This window comes from Lynx rufus, unplaced genomic scaffold (assembly GCF_022079265.1).
Source record: "Lynx rufus isolate CCGP_SWC_20201006 ecotype Redwood Valley unplaced genomic scaffold, mLynRuf1.p SCAF_13, whole genome shotgun sequence".
Classification (NCBI taxonomy): domain Eukaryota; kingdom Metazoa; phylum Chordata; class Mammalia; order Carnivora; family Felidae; genus Lynx; species Lynx rufus.
The window spans coordinates 13,510,811-13,535,970 of record NW_025814827.1 but is presented as its reverse complement, the minus strand read 5'-3'; the positions used below and the strand labels follow the sequence as shown (position 1 = coordinate 13,535,970).

Genomic DNA, 25,160 nt, shown 5'->3' with positions numbered 1-25,160 from the left:
TCCCCAGAGAATCCTTACCAAATCTGAGATCACTAAGATGATTTTCTTTGGTTTGCTTCTGTATAGTTTTAATTCTTATATTTAGGTTTAGATGTGGGGAAAGGGCCAGGGTTCATACTCCTACGTATGGCTATCCAGTTGTTCCATCATCATTTGTTGAAAAGAATGATTCTGTCCCCATTGAATTAAAGGCATCTGAGCACATTTAATGACAATCAGTTGACTATATATGTGAAATCTAGTTCTGGACTCTTTTCTGCTCCATTGATCTATATGTCCAAGTACCAATATCATGATGTCTTGATTACTACTACTTTATATGAATGTTAAAATCTGGTAGTTGAAGACTTTCAACTTGGTTCTTTTTCAAAATAGTTTTAGCTCTCCTATGTGCTTTGCATTTCATATCATCATGTAAATATCTAAAAAAAAAAAAGCTTTGGGGATTTTGACTGGGATTGTGGGGGAGATTTGAGGGTAATTGACATTTTAAGAGTGTTCTAATCCGTAAACATGGCATCTATCTCCATTTGTTTAGGTCTCCTTTAATAATTTCAACAATGTTTATAATTTTTAGGATTCAGGTCTTGCACATGTGTTGTCGCATTTAGCACTAGGTGTTTCATAATTTTTATGGTGTTATAAACGATACTGCTTTTTTAAAATTCTTATTTTTTTATTGCTGTTGAACCTAAAAATATAATTGATACTAGTATATTGACCTTATAGCCTGTCACCTTGCTATACTCACTTATTCTAGAAGCTTTTGTTTACATATGCCTCAGAATTTTCTATATAGACATTCACATTATTTATAAAGAAAGATTCTTTTACTTCTTCTTTTCCATCTCTGTACCATTTACTTATTTTTCTTGCCTTATTGCACTGTCCAGGAATGTTAGTACAATACTGATAAGGGTGTGAGATCAAACATCCTTACCATATTCTTGATCTTAGGTAGAGAATGTTCAGTCTTTCATCATTTACTGTGAATCTCCCCATCATACTTTTAATTCTTTGCCTATTCTTGTTGTGTTGACCACCATGGATAAACCAACTAACCAACGAACAAGGCTATGGACCACTTAGCTTTTCAAACCCTGAGCCATAACCATTATTCACCTGGTGAACTTACAACATGTATTGTTTCAGGGGGGAAAAAAATAGTACAGGCCTTTGATTAAGTGGTGCCAAATGGTACCATTTGAGTCCAGGGCAGTGGTTCACATCTTTGGTTATATATGAGAATCACATGGGGGACTTTTAAAAACCCTGGTGCCCAAGCTGTACTTCAGTCCAATTCTATCAATAGCCCTGATGGGAATATATATTGTATCAAATTACATATTAATTTACGCAGTCTTACCACAAGTCGGTCACAAAAGGACGGTTGCTATGCCTCTTTACTAGGCAATTTACTTACACTGAGGCTTAGAAGAAAAGTAACTAGACCAGGGTTACATAGGTAAATTGACTCTAGAACCTATACTTAACTAAACTGCCTACCCCTGGCTGTATTAGAAAATAAAAGACACTTAACTTCCTCCCCCCACCTCTCCATGGTTCTAGTGTTTTAGAACTGGTCCATGAAGCTATCATATTAGGACTTGTCCCAATGGTATGTTGCTCTGTTTTCACCCATCCATTCATTTGTTCACTCATTCTCAGAATTGTACTGAGTTCTTTTCTTTTCCTAAAAATTTTCTTTAAGTAATCTCTACACCCAACATAGGGCTTGAACCCACAACTCCCAAATCAAGAGTCACATGCTTTACCAACTGAGCCAGCCAGATGCCCCTGTACTGAGTTCTTAGTATCTGCATAGTGATATGTATAAGTCCTAGGGTGAGAAAATAAGAGCAGAATAACTGAATTCATGGAACAGTAGCAAATAGAAAATAAATTTTAAAGATTGCCAAAGGAAGGAGGATGGTGATGGATGCATGTAAAGTGATGCTCAAAGACCTTTGACTAATCAGTTCAGGCATATAATACAATGTCTTCTACACACTGGTGCGGCCAGTGCTGGTCAAAGTATAATCCCACTAACTCCCCCAAACCCAGATTTTTTTTTAACCAGACTTACAGTTTTCTTTTATCTCTGGGGTCCAAAAGACTTCTTTTCCAGACTCCTAAGAATGAGTATGGGACACCAAGAAGGGAATTAACATTTAACGAACACCTGCCGTGTTGGAGGCATTGTGCAGGGTGTTTCTTATGTGTTACTCCTTTTGATCTTTATGCCAATCCTGAGGAATAGGCATTATCCCAGCTTTACAGAGGAGAAAACAGGTTCTGAGGGGTTCATTAACCTGCCCAGCGTCCAAAACCAGGCGCAAAGGAAGCCAGGTGTGTGAACACAAGTTTGTCCAGTTCCAAAGAGATGTTTATCCCTGGCTCAAGGCTTCAGAATTATCCAGAGAGAGGCAGCCGTTGTGCTTTGCTCCTGAAGGTTTGAGCATTTCTCAATCTGAAGAGTAGCACTGGGAAGCATGAGAAAGAAATGCAGAAAAAGAATGTTGGAAGAGGAATTTCAGAGTTAGGCAGAAGCAAGGTGATTTAAGTCAGAATGTAAATTTATGGGGAAGATCTCATCCCATTCTTGAGTGCATTGGAGAAGAAATCCTCACACAGGATATCCTATAAATTGGATTGGGTGTTGGATAGCCAATATCTTTTTTAACACCATCAAAAACCAAAAGGCAAAAAAGGAAACTTAAAAAAACCTTTGAGCTAGTTCAAAAAAAAAAAAAAAAGGAAAATCCTCAGAATCTCTCACAGGAGAGCTTGCCCTCTGATCAGAAGGTTGTGCTTTCTTGGGACTCTGTCTCTGAGACCCCACCAGAGTCACATATTTCTTCTGGTGCCACATTTGTTTTGTCACAAGTACCATCTGACCTGTAACCTCAGGCTTTCGCGTTCACTCGGAATGTTCCTAAACTGTGCGTAATTTTCGTGTGCATATGTTTGGTTTATGTGCAAAAGAAAGGGCAAATAAAGGACACATAAGGACTTCATCTCACTTACGATCTTACAGAAATGTGTCCAGAGGGACCTTAGAAAAACTCGTAATTCCCAACTTTTCATTTCTCACAGGAAACTGAAGGCCAGTGAGCCTTAAGTGTTTTCCCCCAAGTTTCTGAAGTCACTTGGGTGGCAGAGTTGCAACTTCAAACCAGGTCGTCCAACTCGGTTCACCAGTAAGAGTGTGCTTTCTGTCACAACGGCTACCATCTTTCTTATGCATTTGACTTATTCTTCATCCTCAGATTCTTCAGAAACCCAGCCCGGAACTCAAGCACCAGCTGGCTGCTTTCTCCAAGCGCGTCGCTGGTGCCGTGACTGAGCTCATCCAGGCAGCAGAAGCCATGAAAGGTAGGCTGGATTCTCTCGTGTCATCTCGTGGGACACCACTCACTGGCCATGAACTGAGCAAAGAAACCCCGCAGCCAACACAGGCCCTTTCTTGGTGAACGCAGTCAGAAGGAATACAGTAGGGTTTTTTTTTCTGTTGGGTTTTTTGGTTTGTTTTTTTTAGCAAATGAGAATAGAGTTAGAATTTCAAAGTAATATCCTCCTCAAGCAAGGCTCTTTTCCAGTCCTTTGATTAAGTACTTCCACTTAAATGGTATAATCCACCTAGAGCAGCTCACTTGTCTTAAGGGTATCGCCCTTTATTTTTATCTGCATTTGCCTTCATCAGAATATCCTCATTCAAATCATACAGTCCATGTCTAGGAAATGATACCATCTGCGTACATTGTTTGCACACCCCCTTGTGGTCACATTAGAAGCAGTCACCTCACCAGAGCAAGGTTTTCTTACCAGGTTCCCTTTGTCTGAGTTGAGGTGAATGGTGGTTCTCCATGAGTCCCCAGGAGAAGAGGATGACAAATCTGTGTGGTCCGCATAGTCTCAAGTATCTTGAAAATGGTTACTTGCGGTCATGAGCTTTAAGAAAGAGGTCAGAGTAAGGCTCGAGCTGGCCTTGAACCATGAGATCTTGATTTTTGACACTGCATCGATGAGTGCTCCTGCGGTAGGGCTGTATACACAACTGACTTACACAAGCGACAGGATCAGATAGGAGCTCCCCTTCGCCCAGCTGGTCTCGGTGAGAGCTGGAGAGAAGATCCCTTAGGACGGTGCAACTAGTAGGCTGACGGAGCCTCCTTGCACGTAAATCCAGATATGGTTGGTAATGAAGCCAGAGCCCTGCGGTCATAGCTACCAAGAATGACCCTCTTTGGACTGATTTTAGGAACAGAGTGGGTGGATCCAGAAGACCCAACTGTCATCGCGGAAACAGAATTACTGGGGGCTGCGGCATCCATTGAGGCTGCTGCTAAGAAGTTAGAGCAACTGAAGCCAAGAGCCAAACCGAAAGTGAGTGTCCATGTGTGGCTGCTTGTCCGATGTCAATAGGTCTTCCTGTGGATGGCTGTGAAGTGAAGCTAGGTGTGCCCACAGGGAGCCTGTCCCCTTCCCCGTGGTTAGACTGGCAAGTGGCAGACCTGCTCTACCTGCCCAGCACCTTTTTACAGGGCATGGAAAAAAACCCATGGGTTGATCCTTCAGGTTAACCACCCAGAAAAATACCTTTGGGTATCCAAAGGAAGAATCCAGGGCACTTAGGATCTGAATTTAGTTCCACTATATAGAAAGCAGGTGTTAGATGCTTACTATGGAAAGTCCCTGTTACTGAAGGGGACGTTGTCACCCTCAAATTTTCTGGTTTCCATAATGCAGTGCAAATAGCAATGCGGGGTCTCTCCTTTTCTTCAAATCAGTAAAGGGTAATGTGGACCTCAAAGTGGACCTAGTAACAGACTTCCTCAGTATATGCTGGAGACTGGTGGGCTGGTATGTTTTCTCCATCTGTGTTGGTCATCTAGATAAATGTTTAAAACTTAAGTCGTTAAGGGGAGCCTGGGTGGCTCAGTTGGTTAAGCATCTGACTTCGCCTCAGGTCATGATCTCACGGTTTGTGGGTTCGAGTCCCGCATTGGGCCCTGTGCTGACAGCTCAGAGCCTGGAGCCTGCTCTGGATTCTGTGTTTCCCTCTCTCTCTGCCCCTTGCCCGTTCATGCTCAGTCTCTCTGTAAAAAATAAATAAATTTTTAAAAATGTAAAACTTAAGATGTTAAAGAGAAACAGCCATTTAAGGACTTACTCTAAGATGGGGCCATAGGAAGGACAATTATACATAAAAGGATGGTGAGCTAGTGCTGTCCAGGGGCAAAGCCTAGTCCTGTCCAGAAGCAGTTACCTTTCACTCTACCTCCCACGGCTGTCTTCTCCCCAGAAGACGGTGGAATCAGAGGAGGCCTCTTTTTCTTTGTATTCAAGCAAGTCCCTGCTGGTACCTATCACCTCACTTCTCTTCCAAGGACCCAAAAACATTAGGAGGTAAAATATGGTTTTTCCCCTCAGAAAAAGCTGGATCCCCCAGATTAGGTATGCCTAAAACTCTACCATTTTTATAAAACCAAAATATGGAGTCTGAGCACTGAAATACACCAAACCACTCAAAAGCAGCACCCAGGTTAATGCTGCATGTAAAACAGACGTGAGCATGTAAGTGAATGTATTGAGCTTGGGAACCTTCTTAAAACCATTAAATTCTTAGAACCAGTCTCCCGATAGTTGCTGATAGTTGGTGAAGGCATTTCTGTAAATCTCTCATCAAGATATAATTTAGGAGTTATGGCTTTCTGATTTGGGGGGTTACCAGGGTTCTCTCTACTAGCCTCTAACCTGAGGGTCTTAAGAGGTCTGAGATTGTCCTAGGTGTTCTCAACAAGTTTAAGAACTGGATGTGTATGTAGGGGCAACTCCCACTTTCTGGCTTTGTCTTTATTTCTGCTTGATAAATCAGGTTAATTGCAAATGGAAAATGTGCATTCAACTAAGAAGCAAGCAACTGTTGACTAAGATTTGGAGGCTTTGTGTGTAATTTGTCTTCCCTTTGCCTCATCTGATTTAGCACAAGTAGCCTCTCCTGGAGAGCTTGCGTCTGCTATTGCTGAAGTCATGTCAATTGACACTGTTCTGGAGAATTAGCCTGGTGCTCATGTAACATTAGCACTTCCCCAGATTCTGAGAGCTCCTGTTTTAATCCCTCTCCTTTTGTCCTTTTGTAAGGTCCCTCTGTGCTCTGTCTCTGAGTCCTAATTGCCCTCTGTCCAGCCATTGATATACCTCGTGATTCTTGATCTGAAAAAAACCCAGCAATTAGAGGTCCTACCCCATAGCATTGTTGTTATAACAGTTAAATGAGATAATTTAAGAATACAGTGCCTAACTGAATAAGCAGTAACCAAAAAGATGCTTCAGAGACTTTTATCTACTACTTCCTAGGAGAATGCCTGAAAGAATAATTTTTCCATACACCCATGAGCTGATGGCCTTAGCAAAAAGAAAATAAAAGACTCACACTGATTGAGTACCAAGTATGTGCTAAGCAGTGCTTTACAGGCGTTGGCTCGTCGGGTCCTTGCAACGTGCCCACAAAGCAACGCCTGTCCATGCAGAATCAGAGGCAAAATACCTTGCCAGAGTCAGGTGGCCTCGACTGATCTGGAAGCATTGTATGTGCGCTATGGATGACACAGTCAGTTCATACCAGTTTTCTGGGTTTAGCCAATGTCAGAAGCTGGGGCAGCTCCACAGGGAAGCTTTTTGGTTTGCCTGTACCCTCTGAGCTGTTACTGCCACTTCCTGTGCAAAGGAGGAAATCCAGAGAGAAAGAAACCTGGGGGAGGGGAAGGGGTCGGGGCTGTTGCCTGTAGCCTTGTTTGTAGTAGGAAGAAGTTAGACGTGACCTGAGTGTCTCCTTGAAGAAAAAGTACACAGCTGTTGAGAATAATGTTGGTAGGACTGTTCAGTGTGCAGAGGATTCTGCTCATGGCATAAACGTAAAGTAAAAAAAACAAAACAGAACAAAAAAACAGGATGCAGAATTATGTGCTCGGTATAACTCTGTAAACAACACTTAGATACAAAGGAGACAGGCGGGGAATGTACAAAATCACAGTGGAATTCAGGGAGTGCCTGGGTTTTAAAATTTTGTAAAACAGTGTTTTAAAAATAAGAGCACTTAAAAAATAAGTGATGGCTGCAGAGGTGGATGCGTGGGTGCTCCCTGCACTGCCCTGGGGTCACCTAGCTTTTGTATTTACAGTGTGGCTCTTTATGGAGAGCCAAGGAATCCTTCCATCAAGGTCAAAGTGGACATAACTGTTGATCTGCGTCTCTTCCCTGGGGACGCCTACCTTAGGCCACTCCCCAATTCCTATAAGGAAGGGTGCTCAGTACTGTCTGAGTGCTTTCTGAGTACCCTCTGAGCTTACACCCTTACAATGATGTGAAGTCTTACACCACCCATTGGCCAGAGGCTCCTGACACGTGGATTATATTATCGATAAAATTCTTTTAAAGAAATCTTCAACCCAAACCAGGGTTTTTGTGCCTGTCTAGGAACAAAACCATCTGCTATGTGGTAATAACTGCATAAAATCAGATATCTTCCTTACCTTTATAGAGGAATGCATTTCCCCAGTTTATCAGTCAGTGAAGCATCCGACTCTTGATTTCGGCTCAGGTCATCATGATCTCGTGGTTGGTGAGATTGAGCCCCGCATCGGGCTCTGCCCTGTCAGTGGGAAGTCTGCTTGGGGTTCTCTCTCTCCCTGTCTCTCTGCCCCTCCCTGCACTCACACACACTCTGTCAAAATAAACATTTTTTTTTTTAATTCCCAGTCTGACACCAAAAGCAGCCAGTCTTTTGTGGTTCATTGGTTCTCTCCATCCCCTTCCATAACTGAAAAAAAAATAAGTAATCCCCAAGATACTGTGAATAAGCATTTGCTCTCGCATTCCCATCTCGTAACTACACACGAACACACAAGCCCTTAGTAGAGAGCAAATAACGCTTTCCTTTCGTAACGGGAGAGCACTTACACTGCTTAGAGGAATAGTATCGGGGATGGGCAATGTTTTATTTTTTTTGTCTGTTTGAATTGTTTTGCTCACCGCATTCTCAGGTCGCCTGTTTTAAAAGTAGAATGCTCCATGGTTTATGAAGATGATTCCTGGCACCTTTTCCCCCCTCAGGCCCTTAAAATCTCAGCACCTCTTTTTGCCTGGGATCTGCCAAACACAAATAACCAATTGGCACTGTTGGATCCACTGTTTTCTTGGGAAGATGGTATCAAAGCAAAAGGAGAGAAGGTCGGATGGTATTAAGGCTGGTGCGTGTACCTACAATGTTGCTAATGGTGTCGTTTCCACACTTACAGACAGACTGTGCTCCACAGAGAGGTAATGGACTTGCGGCAGTGGTGACCACCCCCTGCAGCCGTAGCCTGCAGTACTCTGCCTTTTCTCGAGCTCAGTCAAACCTGGATGCCTTTTCTGCAGGCCTCTGTGTGATATGTTTGATATATTAGGTTGTTATTTAATCCAACTATATATCAAACATATTCCTACAGTGTCTTGCCCTGTCTCCGGGGGTTCCTAATATAGTTTATAAGGCAACAGGAAAGCATATGTTAAACTCACAAGCAGATTTAGAAGACGGGGTGCTCATTCCATTTCATAATGTTATATTTCCGTTTTTTCTTGTAGCGTTTAAGACCTGTATCAGTGTCGCTAGATTCTCTTGTTTGTTGTAGAAACAAATCATAATTGTGGATGTTTTTGTAAGAGCTTGAGATATGTATAGCTTAGTTTTGTCAGTAATGAATCCTTGAGGGATATGCTCAGTGGAAAAAAAATGGAAGGTTCCAGGCCATGTTTGTGACCTGGGCTAAAAGCATTATAACCCCCACACACGTAGATTTACATTTCATCCTGATCTTCAATTTAGAAACTAGTAATTTTCATAATCTAATTTCTAGCAAATATTTAAACACAGATCAACTCTCTGTAAATTTCCCTTCTGCCCATAGTATCAAAACATATAAACCAAATTAGCCATACTAACTGTAGGGATGGTGAGTCACTGGGTTTATAAAAACCTCAGGACTAAATGTATCTAACAAAGATAGTGTGCACCCTGTCTGTCACATTTCCTGTAATAGGTTAACTGGTCAGTCGAAGTTGATAATATTTAGAATAAGCTGACAATCAGAAAGTAATTCCATGGCCTAATTGGGTGCAACAGGAAGTTTGGGATTATGAAACATTTTTTCTGGCACGCAGCAAGCCGCCTTTGGTTGGCTTTGACCTCCTCCTCATGGAAACGCCTGTGAAGTTTGTGAGTTCATTCTGATCTGTCTCAACAGAAGACTGAGCACTGCTTTCTGGAAAGAGAACCATTGTGCCAACAGCTCAGTCTTTTGGAGCAGAGAAGTGCTCTTTTAAGAGCACATTTGAGTATGTGTGTAAGCAATGCCCCACACAGGCGGCAAGCCAGTGGTTTGAACAGGTTGGTCAGGAAAGTTTCCCCTGTTATGTCTAGAAGCCATCTCCAAGTTGCTTGCAGTGAATGTGTAGTGACAGCAGCAAAGTGATGACACAGGAGAGGGAAACACAATGTTGGAGTCCCAGCTTCCAGAGTTATAACGTGGAACCTGTCCCTGGGATCCTTGTCCACTGAGAACAGATCAGTTTGGAGGGTGTGCAAGATGCTGCCACCTTCACGCAGCTAGAGGACAGTGTTTGGGTTTTGACTGCAGTTAAAGTTATTGGACCAAAATGACAAACTGTTATGGGAAAGAGATGACAAGTTATTATAAATAACGAAAAAGAAAAACCCAGTTTAAAAGGGCCTTGCGGGGAAACCCATTGTTAAAACTGATGGGATTTTCTTAATTCTTTCTGTAATCTTGCTGTTGGCCAGCATGCTGTACTGATTAGCTGAGTGGATGGGAAGGGGCAGCCAGGTGTTCAGGGAGCAGTAGGAACAGATAGGACATTTTCTGTAAGGCTGAAGTGGGGGCTTTGAGCTCATTTGCCACTAGTGGCTGCCAGTCCCGGATATGTAAAGAGTGTGAAAAGCAAAGGTGTGCGGGGAACTCAACCAGCCCGTGTTCCCAGGTGACTCCCGACCGTGTAGAACAGGAGGTCTTGTCACACTCTCGTCAGTTACATAGAGGATTCCTATCACAGCAGCGAATGTATCTGATCGAGGTATTTGAAAGCATTCCATTATCTTTTTCGTCTGTGCTTCCTAAGTAAACAGTCACATGACTTGTTTTGAAAGCACGATCATCTTTAATAATTTTTCCATCAAACAGAAGTAGCAATTAAAAGATCGTTTCAGTGGTGTTACTTTTTATCAGGAAAAAGATAAAATAAAACAAATAAAACAACAGCTACCATGGGAAAACCACTCCTAAGATACGAATCGTGCAAGCTCGGACCCTTTCTAATGGATGCTGCATGAACATGCAGTTATTACCTGGGTACAAAGAGTGGTCCCTCCCCAAGTTGGAGGCAAAACCATTTGGCACTCCTTTCTCTCCATCATCCATTTTGACTGTTTACTGTTTGCCTAGGGCTTTCAGGGGAACGAGGCCAGCTGTCCAGGTTTGGGATCTTGGCAGGTCTAGTTATTCTAAGAATCTTCCCATTTATAAATTCTCATTTATAGTAACAGTGGTGGTCCTAAAGACAACCCAGCCATGTGGCCTCTAAAAGAAAAGCTGATTTGGCTCTTATACAGTTGAGTGTTTGGGTACAGGCTAAGGTCTCCCCCAAGGCACTTCTCAGTTCAATACCAGAAGCAAACTGGTAGCAGCCAAACTATTCCACTCAGGCTTCCAATTGGCAAGAAAATGCTTCCCTGGTGTTGTGTGTGTTCTTGGTGTTGGCCTCCTTTTTTCCCTCAAGTATATTTAAATTATATGCAAAATGTCCACTCCTTTAAAAAATATTTCCAAAGTTTTTTTTTTTTTAAGTGTCTGATGTGATACGACCTTGTTTTTAACAGCAACCATTCTGCAGGACTTTGGGTAACACAGAACAAAGCACAATTTCTAAATGGAAAAATGGCACCATGAGTTGTGATCTGGTTTTTGTAGCCAGTTGTGGGAAAGGTGACCCCTGTGTTTATCAGCTCTTAGCAAGGCAGTCCCTTAAAGGAGGTTTACACAGAGGGAGGCGGACACCAGGGCAGGGACCTTTGGACCATCTCCTATGGATACCCTCAGCTACCTCACCTTCAAGCTCATGGGGGAAGGGGCCATAGGGCTGCAGGGATGTAATTCACAAATGGCAAGTAAAAGGACGACAGACCAAAACATTTTTTCTCTGGGCACCATGTGCCCCACAACCCGTCAGGGAGAAGGTTGGCCAAGATGCGGCATGAAGGAGGCAGGGTTTCTCCATGGAGGAGACTAAGAGAATAAGGAAGAGAGAAAGTCAGCACCTTCTTAAGAAATGTTTAATTTGGAACTGTAGCACGTCTAGGCTACAGGACCAAGAGAGCTGAGGTTCCTCCGTAAGTAACGAATAGAAAACTGATTGATACCTGGAGAAAGGCAGCAAATTCTCTGTGGTCAGAAAGTGCAGGGCACTGACCAGAACCCCAGATTGCCCATCTCCTTTGGGGGGGTTGAGGCAGAAGCTGGAAGCAATGCCAGTCGGTGTCATGTGTTACTTGAAACTTCATTCATCATTGGTGTATTATGGGTTTTATTTATAGTTATTTTAGCCTGTCATCAGAAGTGGCAGTTAGACCCTTTCTCCAAATGATGAGTGGAAAATGGTTCAGAGAGGGAAAACAGACTAGCTTAGCACCAAGTCTAAAAAGAACAGTTTTTAAAACCACAGAACACGAAGGTAGTAAGAGAAGTCACCATGAAATTAATTGTTAGGAATTGTTGAGCATTTGCTATGAGTCAGTTGTGCTCTACATGTATTTATAATGTACTTATAACAACCCTATCAGGTAGGAGAGAAGGCAGGTTCAGAAAACGAATTGCTCCAAAGGTTATGTCCTCAGAATGCCTGAAAGGCCAAAAGGCAAAATACAAACTGAGTAAAAACCTCCCCTTTCCCTTCCCTTCTCTTCTCCCCCTTCGTACCCCAGTAGAACCTCAAGCTCCTGAGACACATTAGATCAATCAGAACAAGACAAGAGCCTCACATGTTCTTCTGAGCACAGGAAGCAGGCATGAAGAGAGCCAGCCCAAAACGTGGCCTTTCCCCAGAGGCACTTCCCCAGACCTCCAACTGTTTAAAAGAGAAGCTCTGCAGGAGATCACCAAACAGGAAAAATACCAGCAAAAGTGTGCTTGGGCCTTTCCCAAAGCTACCAGAAAGTCAAGAGGAGGATAGGTCTATCCTCTGCTAGGGCTTAGTGGACAGTCCAGGAGGGACAGCTCCTGAGGGCTGGCGGTGAGCTGGCCAGTGCTTTCTTACAGTGAAGGGGAGCAGGGAAAAGGGCACACTGTACAGAGGATGAGAAGACAGATTCAGCAATCATTTAAGCAGAGCAGATTCTCTGTTGGCACATCTGGTGCTCTTTTCACCAGCACTGCGTTGCTAAGAGCCTCTTTGCAAAATGCTGGAAATGCCATTTGCATCCGTATGTGCACGAGTAGATGTCACACCAAACTACGGATGCAGGTTGAGGGGTGAAGGCAGAGCAGACAAATAACAACCCATGGCCTTGAACGGGGCAGGAGCCAGTGTATAGATGTGTGTTTCTTCCTCCCGGAGGAACCCAGACCGGACAGTTACTGATGTAGACGCTTACTCCATGCATTTCTCCTTCCCCAACCATGTAAATTGCCCTCTGGCTGAACTCTAGAACTTGGAAGACTCGTTTTGAATGGATACATTCATTCAGCAAACATTTATCATGTAGTCTACGCTGCCTGATTGTATACTCGAGAGACCACATTAGTGGAATAAAACACAGTCCGTGTCCTGGAGGAAATGTCAGGCGGGTAGGCTTCAGTTAACTGGGGTCTGTTTCCCGTAGCCCAGGCTAGCATTTCCCGTGGAGTAGCCCACTTCCATTAGAAATGAGACCTATTGAAACACAATCTGCATCTTGAACCAGATCATCAGGTGATTCTGAGCAAGGGCTGCCCGTTTATTAGCCTGTTTAATGAAAGCCTTTTCTTAAGTTCCCTGTGCCCTGGGTCTCGGGGTTCTTCAGGCTCTCCTTGTAGCGGCTTCACGTGACTGTCCTCATTGCCCGCCATCCCCCAGCTACAGCGGGATTTGTTCTGTTGACAAATCCTGCAATTTCGTTGTGATCCTTTTATGTAGGAAGATCCTCTGAAGACCAAGCCACTTTGTTTCTTTCCTTTTCTGCAAACACGCTTGAGCATGTGCCCTCCTCCTCTTGTAGCTCTCACCGCCCTTCCCCCAGATGCCGTCACAGGTGCTGGTGAGAGCCAAGCAGACGGCAGCATGGACAGGGACACTTAGGCATTTCCGAGTGTCCTTGGCTTGGGGAGAATCCCACCTTGTAGGCTAGAAGTTGTGTGTGGTATGAAGAAGTGCCCGGTGTTGATGTTTATGTCCAGCAGGAGACAAAAGATGGGCATTTAGTCTTAGGGATAAAGCTGGCCTACAATGTCTAGATGTTAGCCCTCTGTCCCTGTTGTCATCGCGTTCGGCTTTATTAAGCCTTTCTTGGGAAACTAGTACTTTTTAGTCAGAGCAAGTGTCTCCCAGACAGGAGGCTCTCTGCCATGTTCGTTTGAAAACATCGAGGTGTTACGGAAAGAAAAACAAAAATTCATCAGCAGGCATTATACCAGTTGCCGCTGCAAGAAAAATCTGTGGGTGTCAAAAATATTTCCAAGCTGAATATCTATTTCAAGCATGTGTTCTACAAAAAAACTTCACGGCAGCAGGAGGCATGGTAGAGGCCTTTAAAATTAGTTTTCATAGGATGATTCTGTAAGATCTAGCCACGGCTTAGAGTTAGCACTTAATTGGAAGAAAACTCCATTTTTGTGGATCCCAAAATTTGAGAAAGCAGAAATCGGATGGGGTACTTCACACTGTGCATGGACTCACCTTGGAGGCCGCCTAAGATCAGGATCTGGGACCCATGCAGAAGCCACCATGGGCTTCTGTTTCCCCTGCCACAGTGGAGGGGGCTCCCTTGGGGCTCAAGAATTATGTGATTTCCCTGGTGCTTTAATCTGTTAGATACTTGAGTTTCTTTTGTAGAATGAATCTCCAAAAAAGTTCTTAATTCGAGGTCACTGACTAGATAACTACTGATATCAGAGCCTAATGCAATTTCTTTGGGGCCTACGTATGATAGTACCTTTTATGCCAGTGTCTTACGATGAGTTGTTTTTCTATTTCAGTAAATAAATGTTATACTCCACCATTACTCCCTTACTCCAAAATGAATCCACTGCAACTGAACCCACTTCTGTCCTGAATGCTCCTAGAGCAAGACTTGGTCAGATAAGAAAGAATGTATGGCTTCTCAGAACTTCTAAAATGCTGGCGTCGTTCTCTGGATTCACCAGACGTGCACTGAAATGTTATTTTGATAACATGACTTGTAAAAAATAAAAATGAGCTTGGAATCTCTCATAGTTCAAGATGTGGTCATAAAGAATGGGGAACGGAAAAAAATTGTACATATGTATCCATCCTGTCTGATGTTCCATATGGGACCATTAGCGACCAACTTTGAGCCTCTGGCACGAAGTTAGTCATCACTGATGCCCAGAGGGGTGACCAGGCTAGTAAGAACAGATCCTCATGGAGTCCGAGAGATGGAGAATCTTAATTGCAGCCCTATGACCTCATCCCAACACTCTAGCTCCCTGAGTCTGCTTTCTCACTGTGAATATGAGAATGAATATAACTACAGTGTAAGATTTGTTTTCCTCTTTCTCAGAATTAAACAAGCATTGGAAGTGGAAATGCCTAACAAAACATTTGGCACATGGTAGGCACTCTTAAAGACGTTTTGCTGTTGCACAGCATTGCAGATACACCTGATGATGCTGCATTGCACACTTAAAATTGGTTCAGAGGGTGAATGGCATGTATATTTTAACACACAAAGAAAACTATTGCTATACCTGACCCTCACTGCAGTGTCTGAAAGGTACCAGCCACACCTTTAACTTTCCTTAACCAAAGGGGGGCTTAACCGTACTCAGGTGCACAGAACATTAGTGGTGAGCGGACCATGGAGGGCATCCAGCGTGACCACCCCAAATTGTGAGACTGCATCCCAGCCAGCCTGGGATCAAGGTCCTTATGCTTGCCCCACTTACCAGAGCTTCTCTTCGGCTACCGGGGCTGTGCTGGCCTGGTGCTGGTGAACTTAGAGCAGGGCCCTCCTAGCTTCATAACACCTGCACAGTCATGGCCGGAGGTCTTCCCCAGGTGGAGCCGGGCCTCACATTCCCGGGGAGCTGAACAAGCTCCACCTCGGTGTCATGTCACCTGGATTTCTTTCCCCCCTTTGGTGAGCTGTGGCTAGTAAGTAACTCCTTCTGCTCAGCCGCAGAAGATGCAAATACGGTTTTGCTTTTGTTTTTACCCAAGAAAAATAAGGCTTTTCACAACTCCTAGCCACCTCATCATTGTTTCAACCCATTTTTGAGCCCTAAGGTCTGGAAGAGGATTCCACCACCCACTCTTGAGAATTGATTACCGGTTATTTAAATTTCGGTTGTTGATGCTAATGGAGCAATTTGAGCGTAGTTTACTCACAGTGAATTTACATCCTGTTAAAGATTCTGGTCTGGAAAAATAGTCTTAGAATTTCCTGATTTGAAATTTGTGTAGAATGTCCATGCTAGCAGCTTGTACCTTTTAGATTCGGGGAAGGGGGGAGGCAGCAGATGGAGATTTGGGGCAGCTTAGGCCTACCTGCCCTGGGTGTGGTTTGTCAGCCAAAAGACATAAATGGATGAAGAGCCAGGTGATGGAGCAGTAAGTAGTTGGGCAAAAAAGCGCCCTTTGTGGATGTGAATGGCATGTGACGCCATTTTCTTTTGTTATAGCAAGCAGATGAGACCCTGGATTTTGAAGAACAGATTTTGGAAGCTGCTAAATCCATTGCCGCTGCCACGAGTGCCCTGGTCAAATCGGCCTCGGCAGCCCAGAGGGAGCTGGTGGCCCAAGGAAAGGTGGGTAAACCCCTCTGGCCACGTGCTGGAACGTTGCCACAGCAAGAGCCTCTGAGGGCTGAGGGAAAGATGTGAACGCTCGTGGCCCGCACTGAGGAAACCAGTGCTGCGCCCTCCCTCACCGAACGGGTAGTCTTTGCCCCATCTGACTGAAAACTCTGTTCGCTTAAGCCTGACCTCCAGAAGGACGGGTTTGGCTGCTGGGCCTCTCATCTGCTTCTCGTTAAGGAAAGCGTCCCATTCCAGACAGTGATCAGGGCCTGAAAAAGACGTTTATATTCCCACTGTAGATTAAGCTATTTAGAGATGTGAACTGTCATATTTTCCTAGCGGATGGCTGGAGGAGCACCGTGGTCCGGGACTTTCTATAATACAGTTTCCACCTCCAACGTCTCAATCCATCTTGGAGGACTGCTGAGCTAAATGCCGTCCAAGTCTGCAGTTAGCATTTTCCTGAGCCCATTGATCAAAAAGGCCAGTCTGGTTTCAAATCTGAGATTCCTTTTATCTGCTTCATCCCTAGTAACCCATTCTATCTGCATTAGCATGAAAGCATAGTTCTGTTTCAGTGACCCAAAGGATTATTAGTATATTAGAGTACTCCTGGATATAAGAGGGTCTTACAGTTTAGAATACTCCTGGTGTTGTTCCCATACGACATGGAATGACTCTATCCAAATCGCGCCTTGCAGAGAGCCTCTCAAATATAGAGGCACTACAGAAATCCTGTCAGGTTGTGGGTTTGGGAAATTTGGTCACCATCGTTTTCAATTATTTCTGCCTGATATTAAAAGGCCTTTGCCATCAGTGTATAGGTAGATGGATACGATTGCACCTTGACCTGAGAAAACTTGTAATATAGACAGGAAGTTAGGTCCAACGAGTGGCCATCTGTCTTCCTCCACGAAGTGTCTTGTGAGCTAAGCCTTGTCGTAGTCCAGACCACAGACTTCGGCTCCTCTTTCTAAACCATCGTGTGTTCTATTGCTCATTATTGACATATGTATTTCTCTCCAGCCAGCATGTGGTCTGTCCCTTTGTGCTTTTCCCTTATGCTCTGTAGATATAGCAGAGTGTTGACCTTATTTAATCAAGTACTTGTTGACCCATCAATATGTAAAGACTAAAAACGGATCAATTTTAAGATTTTAGGAATATCTTACCTACAAATTTCAGTCTCTTGATAAAGGGCTGACCGTGCACCAGATTGCTAGGTACTAAGAGAACCTAACTTGTTGACACATTGAGAAAGTTGGTAAAGGAGGCACCCCTGGACTTGAGTAAACTATAGGCTTACAGACAGGACCTTGGGGTTTTATCTGATGTTCACCGAGCCCTGGTATGGTGCCTAATAATCGCTGGCAGATCCCTAATTTCATATTCAAATTGAGGTTTGAGAACTCCTCTCTGACCTCTCCAGGCACCTCCCACCATGTAAAGGTATGTAAAGGTCTCCTCCCATAGCCATTCCCTCTACATCTGGACAGAAAATGTTTCACTTCTTCGTATAATTTCTAAATCAAAGCAGAGATCATCTTACATCTAGCTTCCTACTTCTCTCCCCACCCCTGACAAAATAGTCTGTATTTCCTTAAGACCAAGGTCTGCACTCCACCATACTAAAGGAAAGGCACTATTTTTTTTTCCCCCATCATCTGCCAGAAAGTCACAGCATGGCCTGAGGGTCAATGATCAGGAGAGATGTAAGTTTGCCTTGGCCCTTGAAAGAAGAGGGCTCAGTGGCTCCCGTGTTTGAAATGGAGAAAGGTCAGCAGAGGAAATAAGCATGTAAGGACAGCCCCAGTCCATCAATCCTGAGCAGTTTTCCCAGAAACTAAAGGGAGACCCTTCTGAGCATTTCAGATTAAGTCACTGTGGTGCCGTGGACCGCAGGCAGTCTCAGAATGGCAGAATCCCACATGAGAAAGGGTGTTCCCTTCTCACACCGGTGGTGCTGTGTGTCCGAGGAGATATCGTTCTCTCCAGTTCCAGAGCAGGGTGGAGTCTGAGGGGCTGCAGATGACCCTGCACCTTCCGGCTCTCATTACGGATTTCTACGCTCTCTAGGTGGGCTCCATCCCCGCCAATGCTGCGGATGACGGACAGTGGTCGCAGGGGCTGATTTCTGCCGTGAGTCACCTTCTCCTTCCTTCCCATTTGCCTTTTGGGTCCCCTGAGGGAGTTTTGGGCCTTGGGTCACTTCTCTGTCAACTGTCCCCAGGCCCGGATGGTGGCAGCTGCAACCAGCAGTCTCTGTGAGGCGGCCAATGCCTCTGTTCAGGGACATGCCAGTGAAGAGAAGCTCATCTCATCCGCCAAGCAGGTCGCTGCTTCCACAGCTCAGCTGCTCGTGGCCTGCAAGGTGAAGGCCGACCAGGATTCAGAGGCCATGAGGCGGCTACAGGTAATGGTCACTGATGCTGGTGGGAAAATACTCCTGTTGGAGCGGGTAAGTGTCGCCAACGGGGACAGTCTCACTTCCTTGGCATGACCCACCAGGCCTTCCATCAGCTAACGCTGTCCTACTTTTCTCATTTTTACCACATATGGCCATGCATCCTACAGCTGCTGCCCCAGTAGACTGACATTGTCCATGTGTGCCTTCTGGTCTCATGAGTTGGGGCCCTCTCTCACCCAGAATGTCCCGGCCCCTCCCCACCAGCCCAACCTGCTTGTTCTTCATGACTCCTCACTAGAGTCCCCTCTTCTAGAAAGCCCTCCCTGACCTCCTGCATGTGAGGCAGTCATTCCCTCCTCTATCCTGCCAGAGCCCCTGGCCAGACCACTCTTGGGGTTCCTGTCACCTGATACCACCGTATTTATTTTTATATCTGTCTTTCGGGAGGCTGTGAACTCCTTAGGCACAGGCACCACATCTTTATCATTGCATCTGTCACACCCGAGATGGTGCCTATTCAAGAGGGGGCCCTCCTCCACCGTTGGCAAAAGAAACCAGAGAAAGGACTGAGGCATTTATATGAGACTGTGGCTAAGGTTTCCCAGAGCCCAAAGAACATGGTTATTATGTAGATTATAATCCAGTCTCTCCCAGTGCATATACGTTTTCCTGATTGTTTTAATTACAGAAGTGTTTTAAACACAGCGAAGGAAATGGTTGAATGAAAAAAATCACATAGCCTCGACATCTTCCCATGTCAAATGTTATCATTTTTTTCTCTTCCTGTTTTATGTCTATACAAAATAGTTGTGTCTACTTGTAATCATAGCAAGAGACATTCTGCTTTTTTTCACGTAACATTTTATCATACGTGTCTTTTTGAAGACAAGGCGTCATAATTTCTCTATGCAAAGCTAACTGGTCCATTCTTCATGAGTCTCATTTTTAATGATTGCATGATATTACATCAACTGATTATGCCAGAATTTCCTTATGCCTTGGACGTTTTGTTTCCAGTTTCCTAGATTTTCCAGGTATTTAGAATATAGACTATTTCTGTTGCTGAAAAAAAATGTTCACACGTCGTGAATAAACTCATAAATGGCAGAAGTATGAGAACAATTTCACCAAAACCCAGAACTTTAATTTTATTTTGCAAGTCCTAACATGTATTTCTGTTGTTGGGTTCTCCTGAGTCTCTCTCTCACCCACCTCCCCTTACCTTCATCTGACCCCTGGGCTAAACCCAGGGGGGAAATGGGGAGCGTCATGTTGATGAACATGTGGTTTGTGGGTTTGGGGGACACTTCTGGGGAAAACATCCTGAGTTAAGAGAGACCTGGGTTCAAGTCCTGCCTCTGCCATGTATGAAGTATGTGATCTTAACACAGATGACTCAAAACCTTTCAGGCCTTGGTTTGCCTCAGCTATAAAATGTGGATAGAGATACCTCACTGGCTCTTAGGAAGGTCAAGAGATGTGAATGTGCTTTTCCAACCCCCAAGGACTTACACAGACAGAGCACAGCATCACTCTCTTTGTCATCATTGCTGATTTAACTGGATGCTGCAGTGTCCTATCTGAGTCCCTTGCAGTGACCCAGAGGTCCCGTGGGGCTAGACTGATCTGTAGTCAAATCCCATCTCTGTAACATACTAGCTGCAGGGTCTGAGGTAAGTTACTCGACCCCATTTCCTGCCTCAGAAAAGTGCACTGATGACCTCTAAACTCAGAAAGCTATTTTGAGACCAGGTTTGTCATATATATTAATTGGCTTCCCCTTCTCTTCTTGTGCAAAAAGCCCTCATAGTCCCTGTTGGTGACTTGAGATCACCAGCCAGATGAGCTAGTTCGCTTTGAGAAAAACTCAACTTTCTGATGGCTAATCCCCACACACAAGCCCTTGACTCAGAGGCGGCCTGGGCAAGGAATATGGGAGTCTTAATGCAGCTTTGACCACCCTTCGAAGAAAATTCCAAACCTCAGGGGGCAGAGGACAAGTCCCCAGGGCCATGCTTCATGAGCATTAAGAGTAAGCCAGTATGACTTCACATCAAAAAGCTTTTCTTTACCTGTCTCTAGCAATTGCCCCATCCTTGAGCACTTGGCATAAAGCCCAGCTGTGACTCGGAAAATATACCTGTCGAGGCCCTAGTTACTGTGGGGCTCCCAGCCTTCCCATGCAGGGATAGGTTGTGCTTTCCTAGCCCATCATTCCCTCAAGAAGCATTCAGCGAGTGCCACCCCTGGGCATCCAGTGTGCCAAGTACTAGGGATGCAGAGAGAACAGTCACAGCCCCTGCCCCCAAGTGACTCACTGTCCAGGAAGGGAGAGGCAACCCCAAGTGTGGAAATGGCCACAAAGAAGTGAGTGCAGAGCACGCAGGGAGCACTGTGAGTAGGTGTTGGTAAGGCCAAGGCAGACGGGAAGAGTGCTATCTGAACCACATCTTTGAGTTTTTTAAATTGGATGGGGCAGCGGGAGATAGTTTTCTAGACCAAGGAGATGACCACTGGGCATGCTTCTATTAACACGTTTCACATTGCTACCATCATTTGTGTACATAATTTTAATTCTCCCTCAAAAGTATGTGTTCTGGGGCACCCGGGTGGCTCAGTCGGTTGAGCGGCCAACTTTGGCTCAGGTCATGATCTCACAGCTCATGAGTTCGAGCCCCGTGTCGGGCTCTGTGCTGACGGCTCGGAGCCTGGAGCCTGCTTCAGGTTCTGTGTCTCCCTCTCTCTCAGCCCCTAACCCACTTGCATTCTGTCTCTGTCTCTCTCAAAAATAAATAAACATTAAAAAAAAAATTTTAATAGTAAAAGATAAAAAAAAGTATGTGTTCTTCGGGAGCCAGGAACTATATCTCATTTATCTGTGAATGAGCGAAGGTTAGGTAGGTGCCAGCATTGGTAGAATCGTTGGACAGCTGGACAGACAGATGGATACTTGCTAAAGAGAAATTCTGTGTTATAATTGGATGATAAGCCATTCATAATCCCATGAATTGTACTCTCATGTCTATTCTTGGTGAATCCAAATTGGCTGTTTCTAATGATATAATGTGTGCTTTTCCCCCCTCTCCAGGCAGCAGGAAATGCTGTGAAAAGAGCCTCAGATAATCTTGTTCGTGCAGCCCAGAAGGCAGCATTTGGCAAAGCTGACGATGACGATGTTGTAGTGAAAACAAAGTTTGTAGGGGGCATTGCTCAGGTTTGTGATTAAATCTAGACAGTGTTTACTCCCGAGATGGGCCTTTTGTTATTACAGAGACTCAAAGTAACAATGACTTCAACAGGATGGAAGTGTATTTCTCCTTTGGGAAACAATTGTGGGTGTAGGCAATCTGTGGATGGTGTGCTGGTTCCTTTGTGTGTCATCCCCAGGATCCATCTGCCTTATTCCCCCCACCTTCCCTGAGATGTTGCCTTGGCCATTTGCTCCAAAATGGGTCAGTAACCACCCTCGCCCCCAGCCATCAGAAAGGGAGAAAGAAGGGACCACAGGAGCCTGAAGTTGCGTCCCTTGCTCCCGCTCACATACCATTGGTAAGCCTTTAGTCACATGGCCAACCAACCCGGTGCAAAGGATTCTGGAAAATGTAGTATTCGTTTCTGAGTACCCCTGTGGCTAGGTAAAAATGAGGGATTCTGTTACAGAAAGGGGGAAGAAGAGAGAGTGAAAGGCAGTAGTATTATCATTTAAATAAAATGACGAATTTGGAGATACTACCCACTTCACATATTTGGCCCTACAGAGAGAATGAACGATAACCCCTTCCCACAACTTTTATAAGAGCAGCTGGGCTTCAGACTCACACAGGATTGCATTCTTGTGCATGGTAGTGAGGAGCAAACTTCAGGAAATCAGGCCTGCCGTTTAGGATATGTGCTAATACAAATCCATTATACATGATCGGTTTTCTTATCAATGCCCAGAAGTTACTCATCCCCATGCCTTCCTCAGCTCTTCCCAAACCACTTCCAGTAGACATACACTGGGTGCATTTTTATCAGCATCGATTTCTTGATGCGCTAGTTCCATGAGAAGTTCCATGAGGAAAAGTGACTGATCAGATAAGGTGGGAAAGACTGCCCTCTATACATCCACCTTGGACTAGCACATTGATGGTTAGTAGAGGCTCTGAAAGGGCCCACAGGAAAGTACGCTGTTTGGCTTTCTTGAACACTTACTTACCTTTCTCACCTGTTATCTATTAAGTGATACTCCTCAGATCATATCTTAGAAATATGAAACAAATATATGAAAGCTGTCAATTGGTTAAGGACTCCAGCTTTAGCTTCAGCATCACTTGGCCAAGTCCTGCTCCACTAGCTGGGTGTTAAGGAAGGTAGACCCACATCTCTCAGTTTCTAGTTACTCATTGGAAAAATGGGACATTCAATAAGGACTTCACCGTGTTGTCACGAGGATGATGGGACGCTCCATGCAAAGTGTTTACACAGCATCTGGTGCATAGTAGGGATGCAGTAGATGTTTGCTGTTAAATCATTGGCCAGAAGCCACTTAATTTTCTTGGGTCATTTGGATCTGAAAAAACCGAACTGTGGCCCATAGGCTGGTCTCCAGCACTAAGATACTTAGTACCATTGTACGGCTGTGTGTAGCAGAAGCTATGGGAACTTATGAGACAAGCAGTAGAGTTGGGAGGGCAGTTTCCTGGAGAGGTCTAGATCCATCCAGCTTGTCATTTTTCCTTCTAGATCATTGCCGCCCAGGAAGAGATGTTGAAAAAAGAACGAGAACTGGAAGAAGCGAGGAAAAAACTGGCCCAGATCCGCCAACAGCAGTATAAATTCCTACCCACTGAGCTGCGGGAGGATGAAGGCTAAGGCCAGAGCCAAGATGGCGTGCCCCAGGGAACGACTTTGCAACAAATAGTGTTCCTGAGAAGCTGGGACTTACCTGGAAACTGCCTGCCTCCCCTGGGGCCAACGCAGAGCCCTGAGTGCTCATTCTCACGTCTCTGTCCTGTCGGGCACCGGCTGCATGATCGTGATGTCACACGGTACAGTGTCCCACCCACAGCTCCTTCGCCACCTCCCCTCATGCCTCACCGTATCTCAGGAGAGAGGGGCGCACGTTTTGTGAACTGTTACCAAAAAAAAGAGAAGTCAGTATTATGTCGTTCTCAGACACTTTTGCTTTTGTTGGTCCTTCTCTAGGCCTGCTCCTGGGCCTTCTGTGAAATCTTAAGAGGAAACAAAAATAATGGCTTGGGGGAAAGCATTGATATCCTAGAGATTATTCTCCCTCTCAGGAGAAGATGGAGGTTGGAGTTGGACATGGCTAATAAAAGCTAGAAACGTAAACCAGTGTGGACTCCAGGAGGGCCACTGCCGTCCTTCTGTATCTCAAGCACTGGCTCACCCAGAGGATGGAGAATTCCTGCTCCCATTTGCACGCTTTCTTGCCTCAGTGTGTAAGCTCCTTGTACAATCTAGACCCGTCTTGTATTCTGTGGCCCAAAAAAAACTGAACGATTATTTTTTTCCTCCGTAATCCAAAGGGCAGAAGTATGGGGGACTGTCAGGGCTCGGTGAGCAGAGGCTGGAATAAAATGTGTGGGCTCCTTACTCTGCAGAGACTTTTTCAGTTCATACAAGTCCCATGGCCTCTGATGACAAACCCATGTCCTCCGATGACAGTCCGCTCAACACCCCCTCCGGAGCGTCCGAGGTGGGGATTCAGCTAGAATAAAGCACTTCCTTGGTGACTGCCAGGTCCTACCCGGGGTCCTCTGCTCTCAAAATGGTTAGATTTCAGAACTGCAAGGCATCTGTTTCAAAATCTGTCCCCTGCCCTCCATCCCAAGGTGCAAATTTGTTCTGTGTCTTAATATTCTTACAATCTAGATGCAAACTAAAATCAGTGTGAACCTTTAACAAGTAGACTTGCTCACTCTCGCATCTTTCAAGGGAAGGTATATGGTACATCCGGAGTCCATCTTCCTGATGCTGCACCTCCCAAATTTCGTATTATTTTCCCTTCTCTCTTTTTTTGCTCTCCTTTCAGATCCCTTTCTTTAAAAGGGCATTTTAAGGCCTTGAATTTACCTTTAATCTGAGTCTTTAATCAGAACAGTACATGAAGGACGAATGACTCGTGGAATAGATCCGAACGCCAGGTAGCAAGCGTCCGTGAGAGAATTCATGAGGGGAAGACGATGGTAACGGACGTCCATGGGTTTCAAAGCTGATAACTGGACGCTTGGGTCCTCAAAAGGCATCACTTTTAGACCTTGCCCCCTGGTCCTGCTTTAATAGACTCTAGCCTGTGGCATAATTTTAAAATTTAATTAAACCTCTGACCGTTGCCCATATTTATTAGAGGCTTGTAAGCGCTATACATCAAATTTGTTTCCAGACAAGTGGAAAGTTAGAGGAAATACAGTACAAATAAAAAGCGGAGAGAGTGTAGGGCACTGGGGGGATGTGGGTACCAGCTCTGAAGAGGAGGGAGCAACAGAGCCCTGGCCTCTCAGGAAGAAGCTCACACACTCTTGGTTCTCCCTGAGTGTAGCTAGTACAGCTCTTCCTCCCTGCCCTGGGCTGTACCCTCTCAGACCTCAGGATGAAAACTGAGGGCCCCCTGGACTTGGCAGGGGTGAGGGTTCTCCCCGAGAGATGTTCCCTGGACAGGCACAGGGTGCTTTCTGAGACTC

General features: G+C 44.9%; 1 protein-coding gene across 1 annotated transcript in view; it reads left to right on the top strand.

Annotated features, from left to right (window-relative positions):
* The window catches only part of TLN2 (talin 2), a 199,780-nt gene extending 174,859 nt beyond the window's left edge, over positions 1 to 24,921 (top strand). The window contains exons 50-56 of the mRNA XM_047075024.1: positions 3,270 to 3,375; positions 4,262 to 4,386; positions 15,951 to 16,076; positions 18,144 to 18,206; positions 18,298 to 18,480; positions 21,563 to 21,688; positions 23,200 to 24,921. Coding sequence (XP_046930980.1) covers positions 3,270 to 3,375; positions 4,262 to 4,386; positions 15,951 to 16,076; positions 18,144 to 18,206; positions 18,298 to 18,480; positions 21,563 to 21,688; positions 23,200 to 23,328 — 858 coding nt within the window. The 3' untranslated portion in view covers positions 23,329 to 24,921. The remainder of the gene's footprint in view (positions 1 to 3,269; positions 3,376 to 4,261; positions 4,387 to 15,950; positions 16,077 to 18,143; positions 18,207 to 18,297; positions 18,481 to 21,562; positions 21,689 to 23,199) is intronic.
* Positions 24,922 to 25,160: the final 239 nt, after the last annotated feature.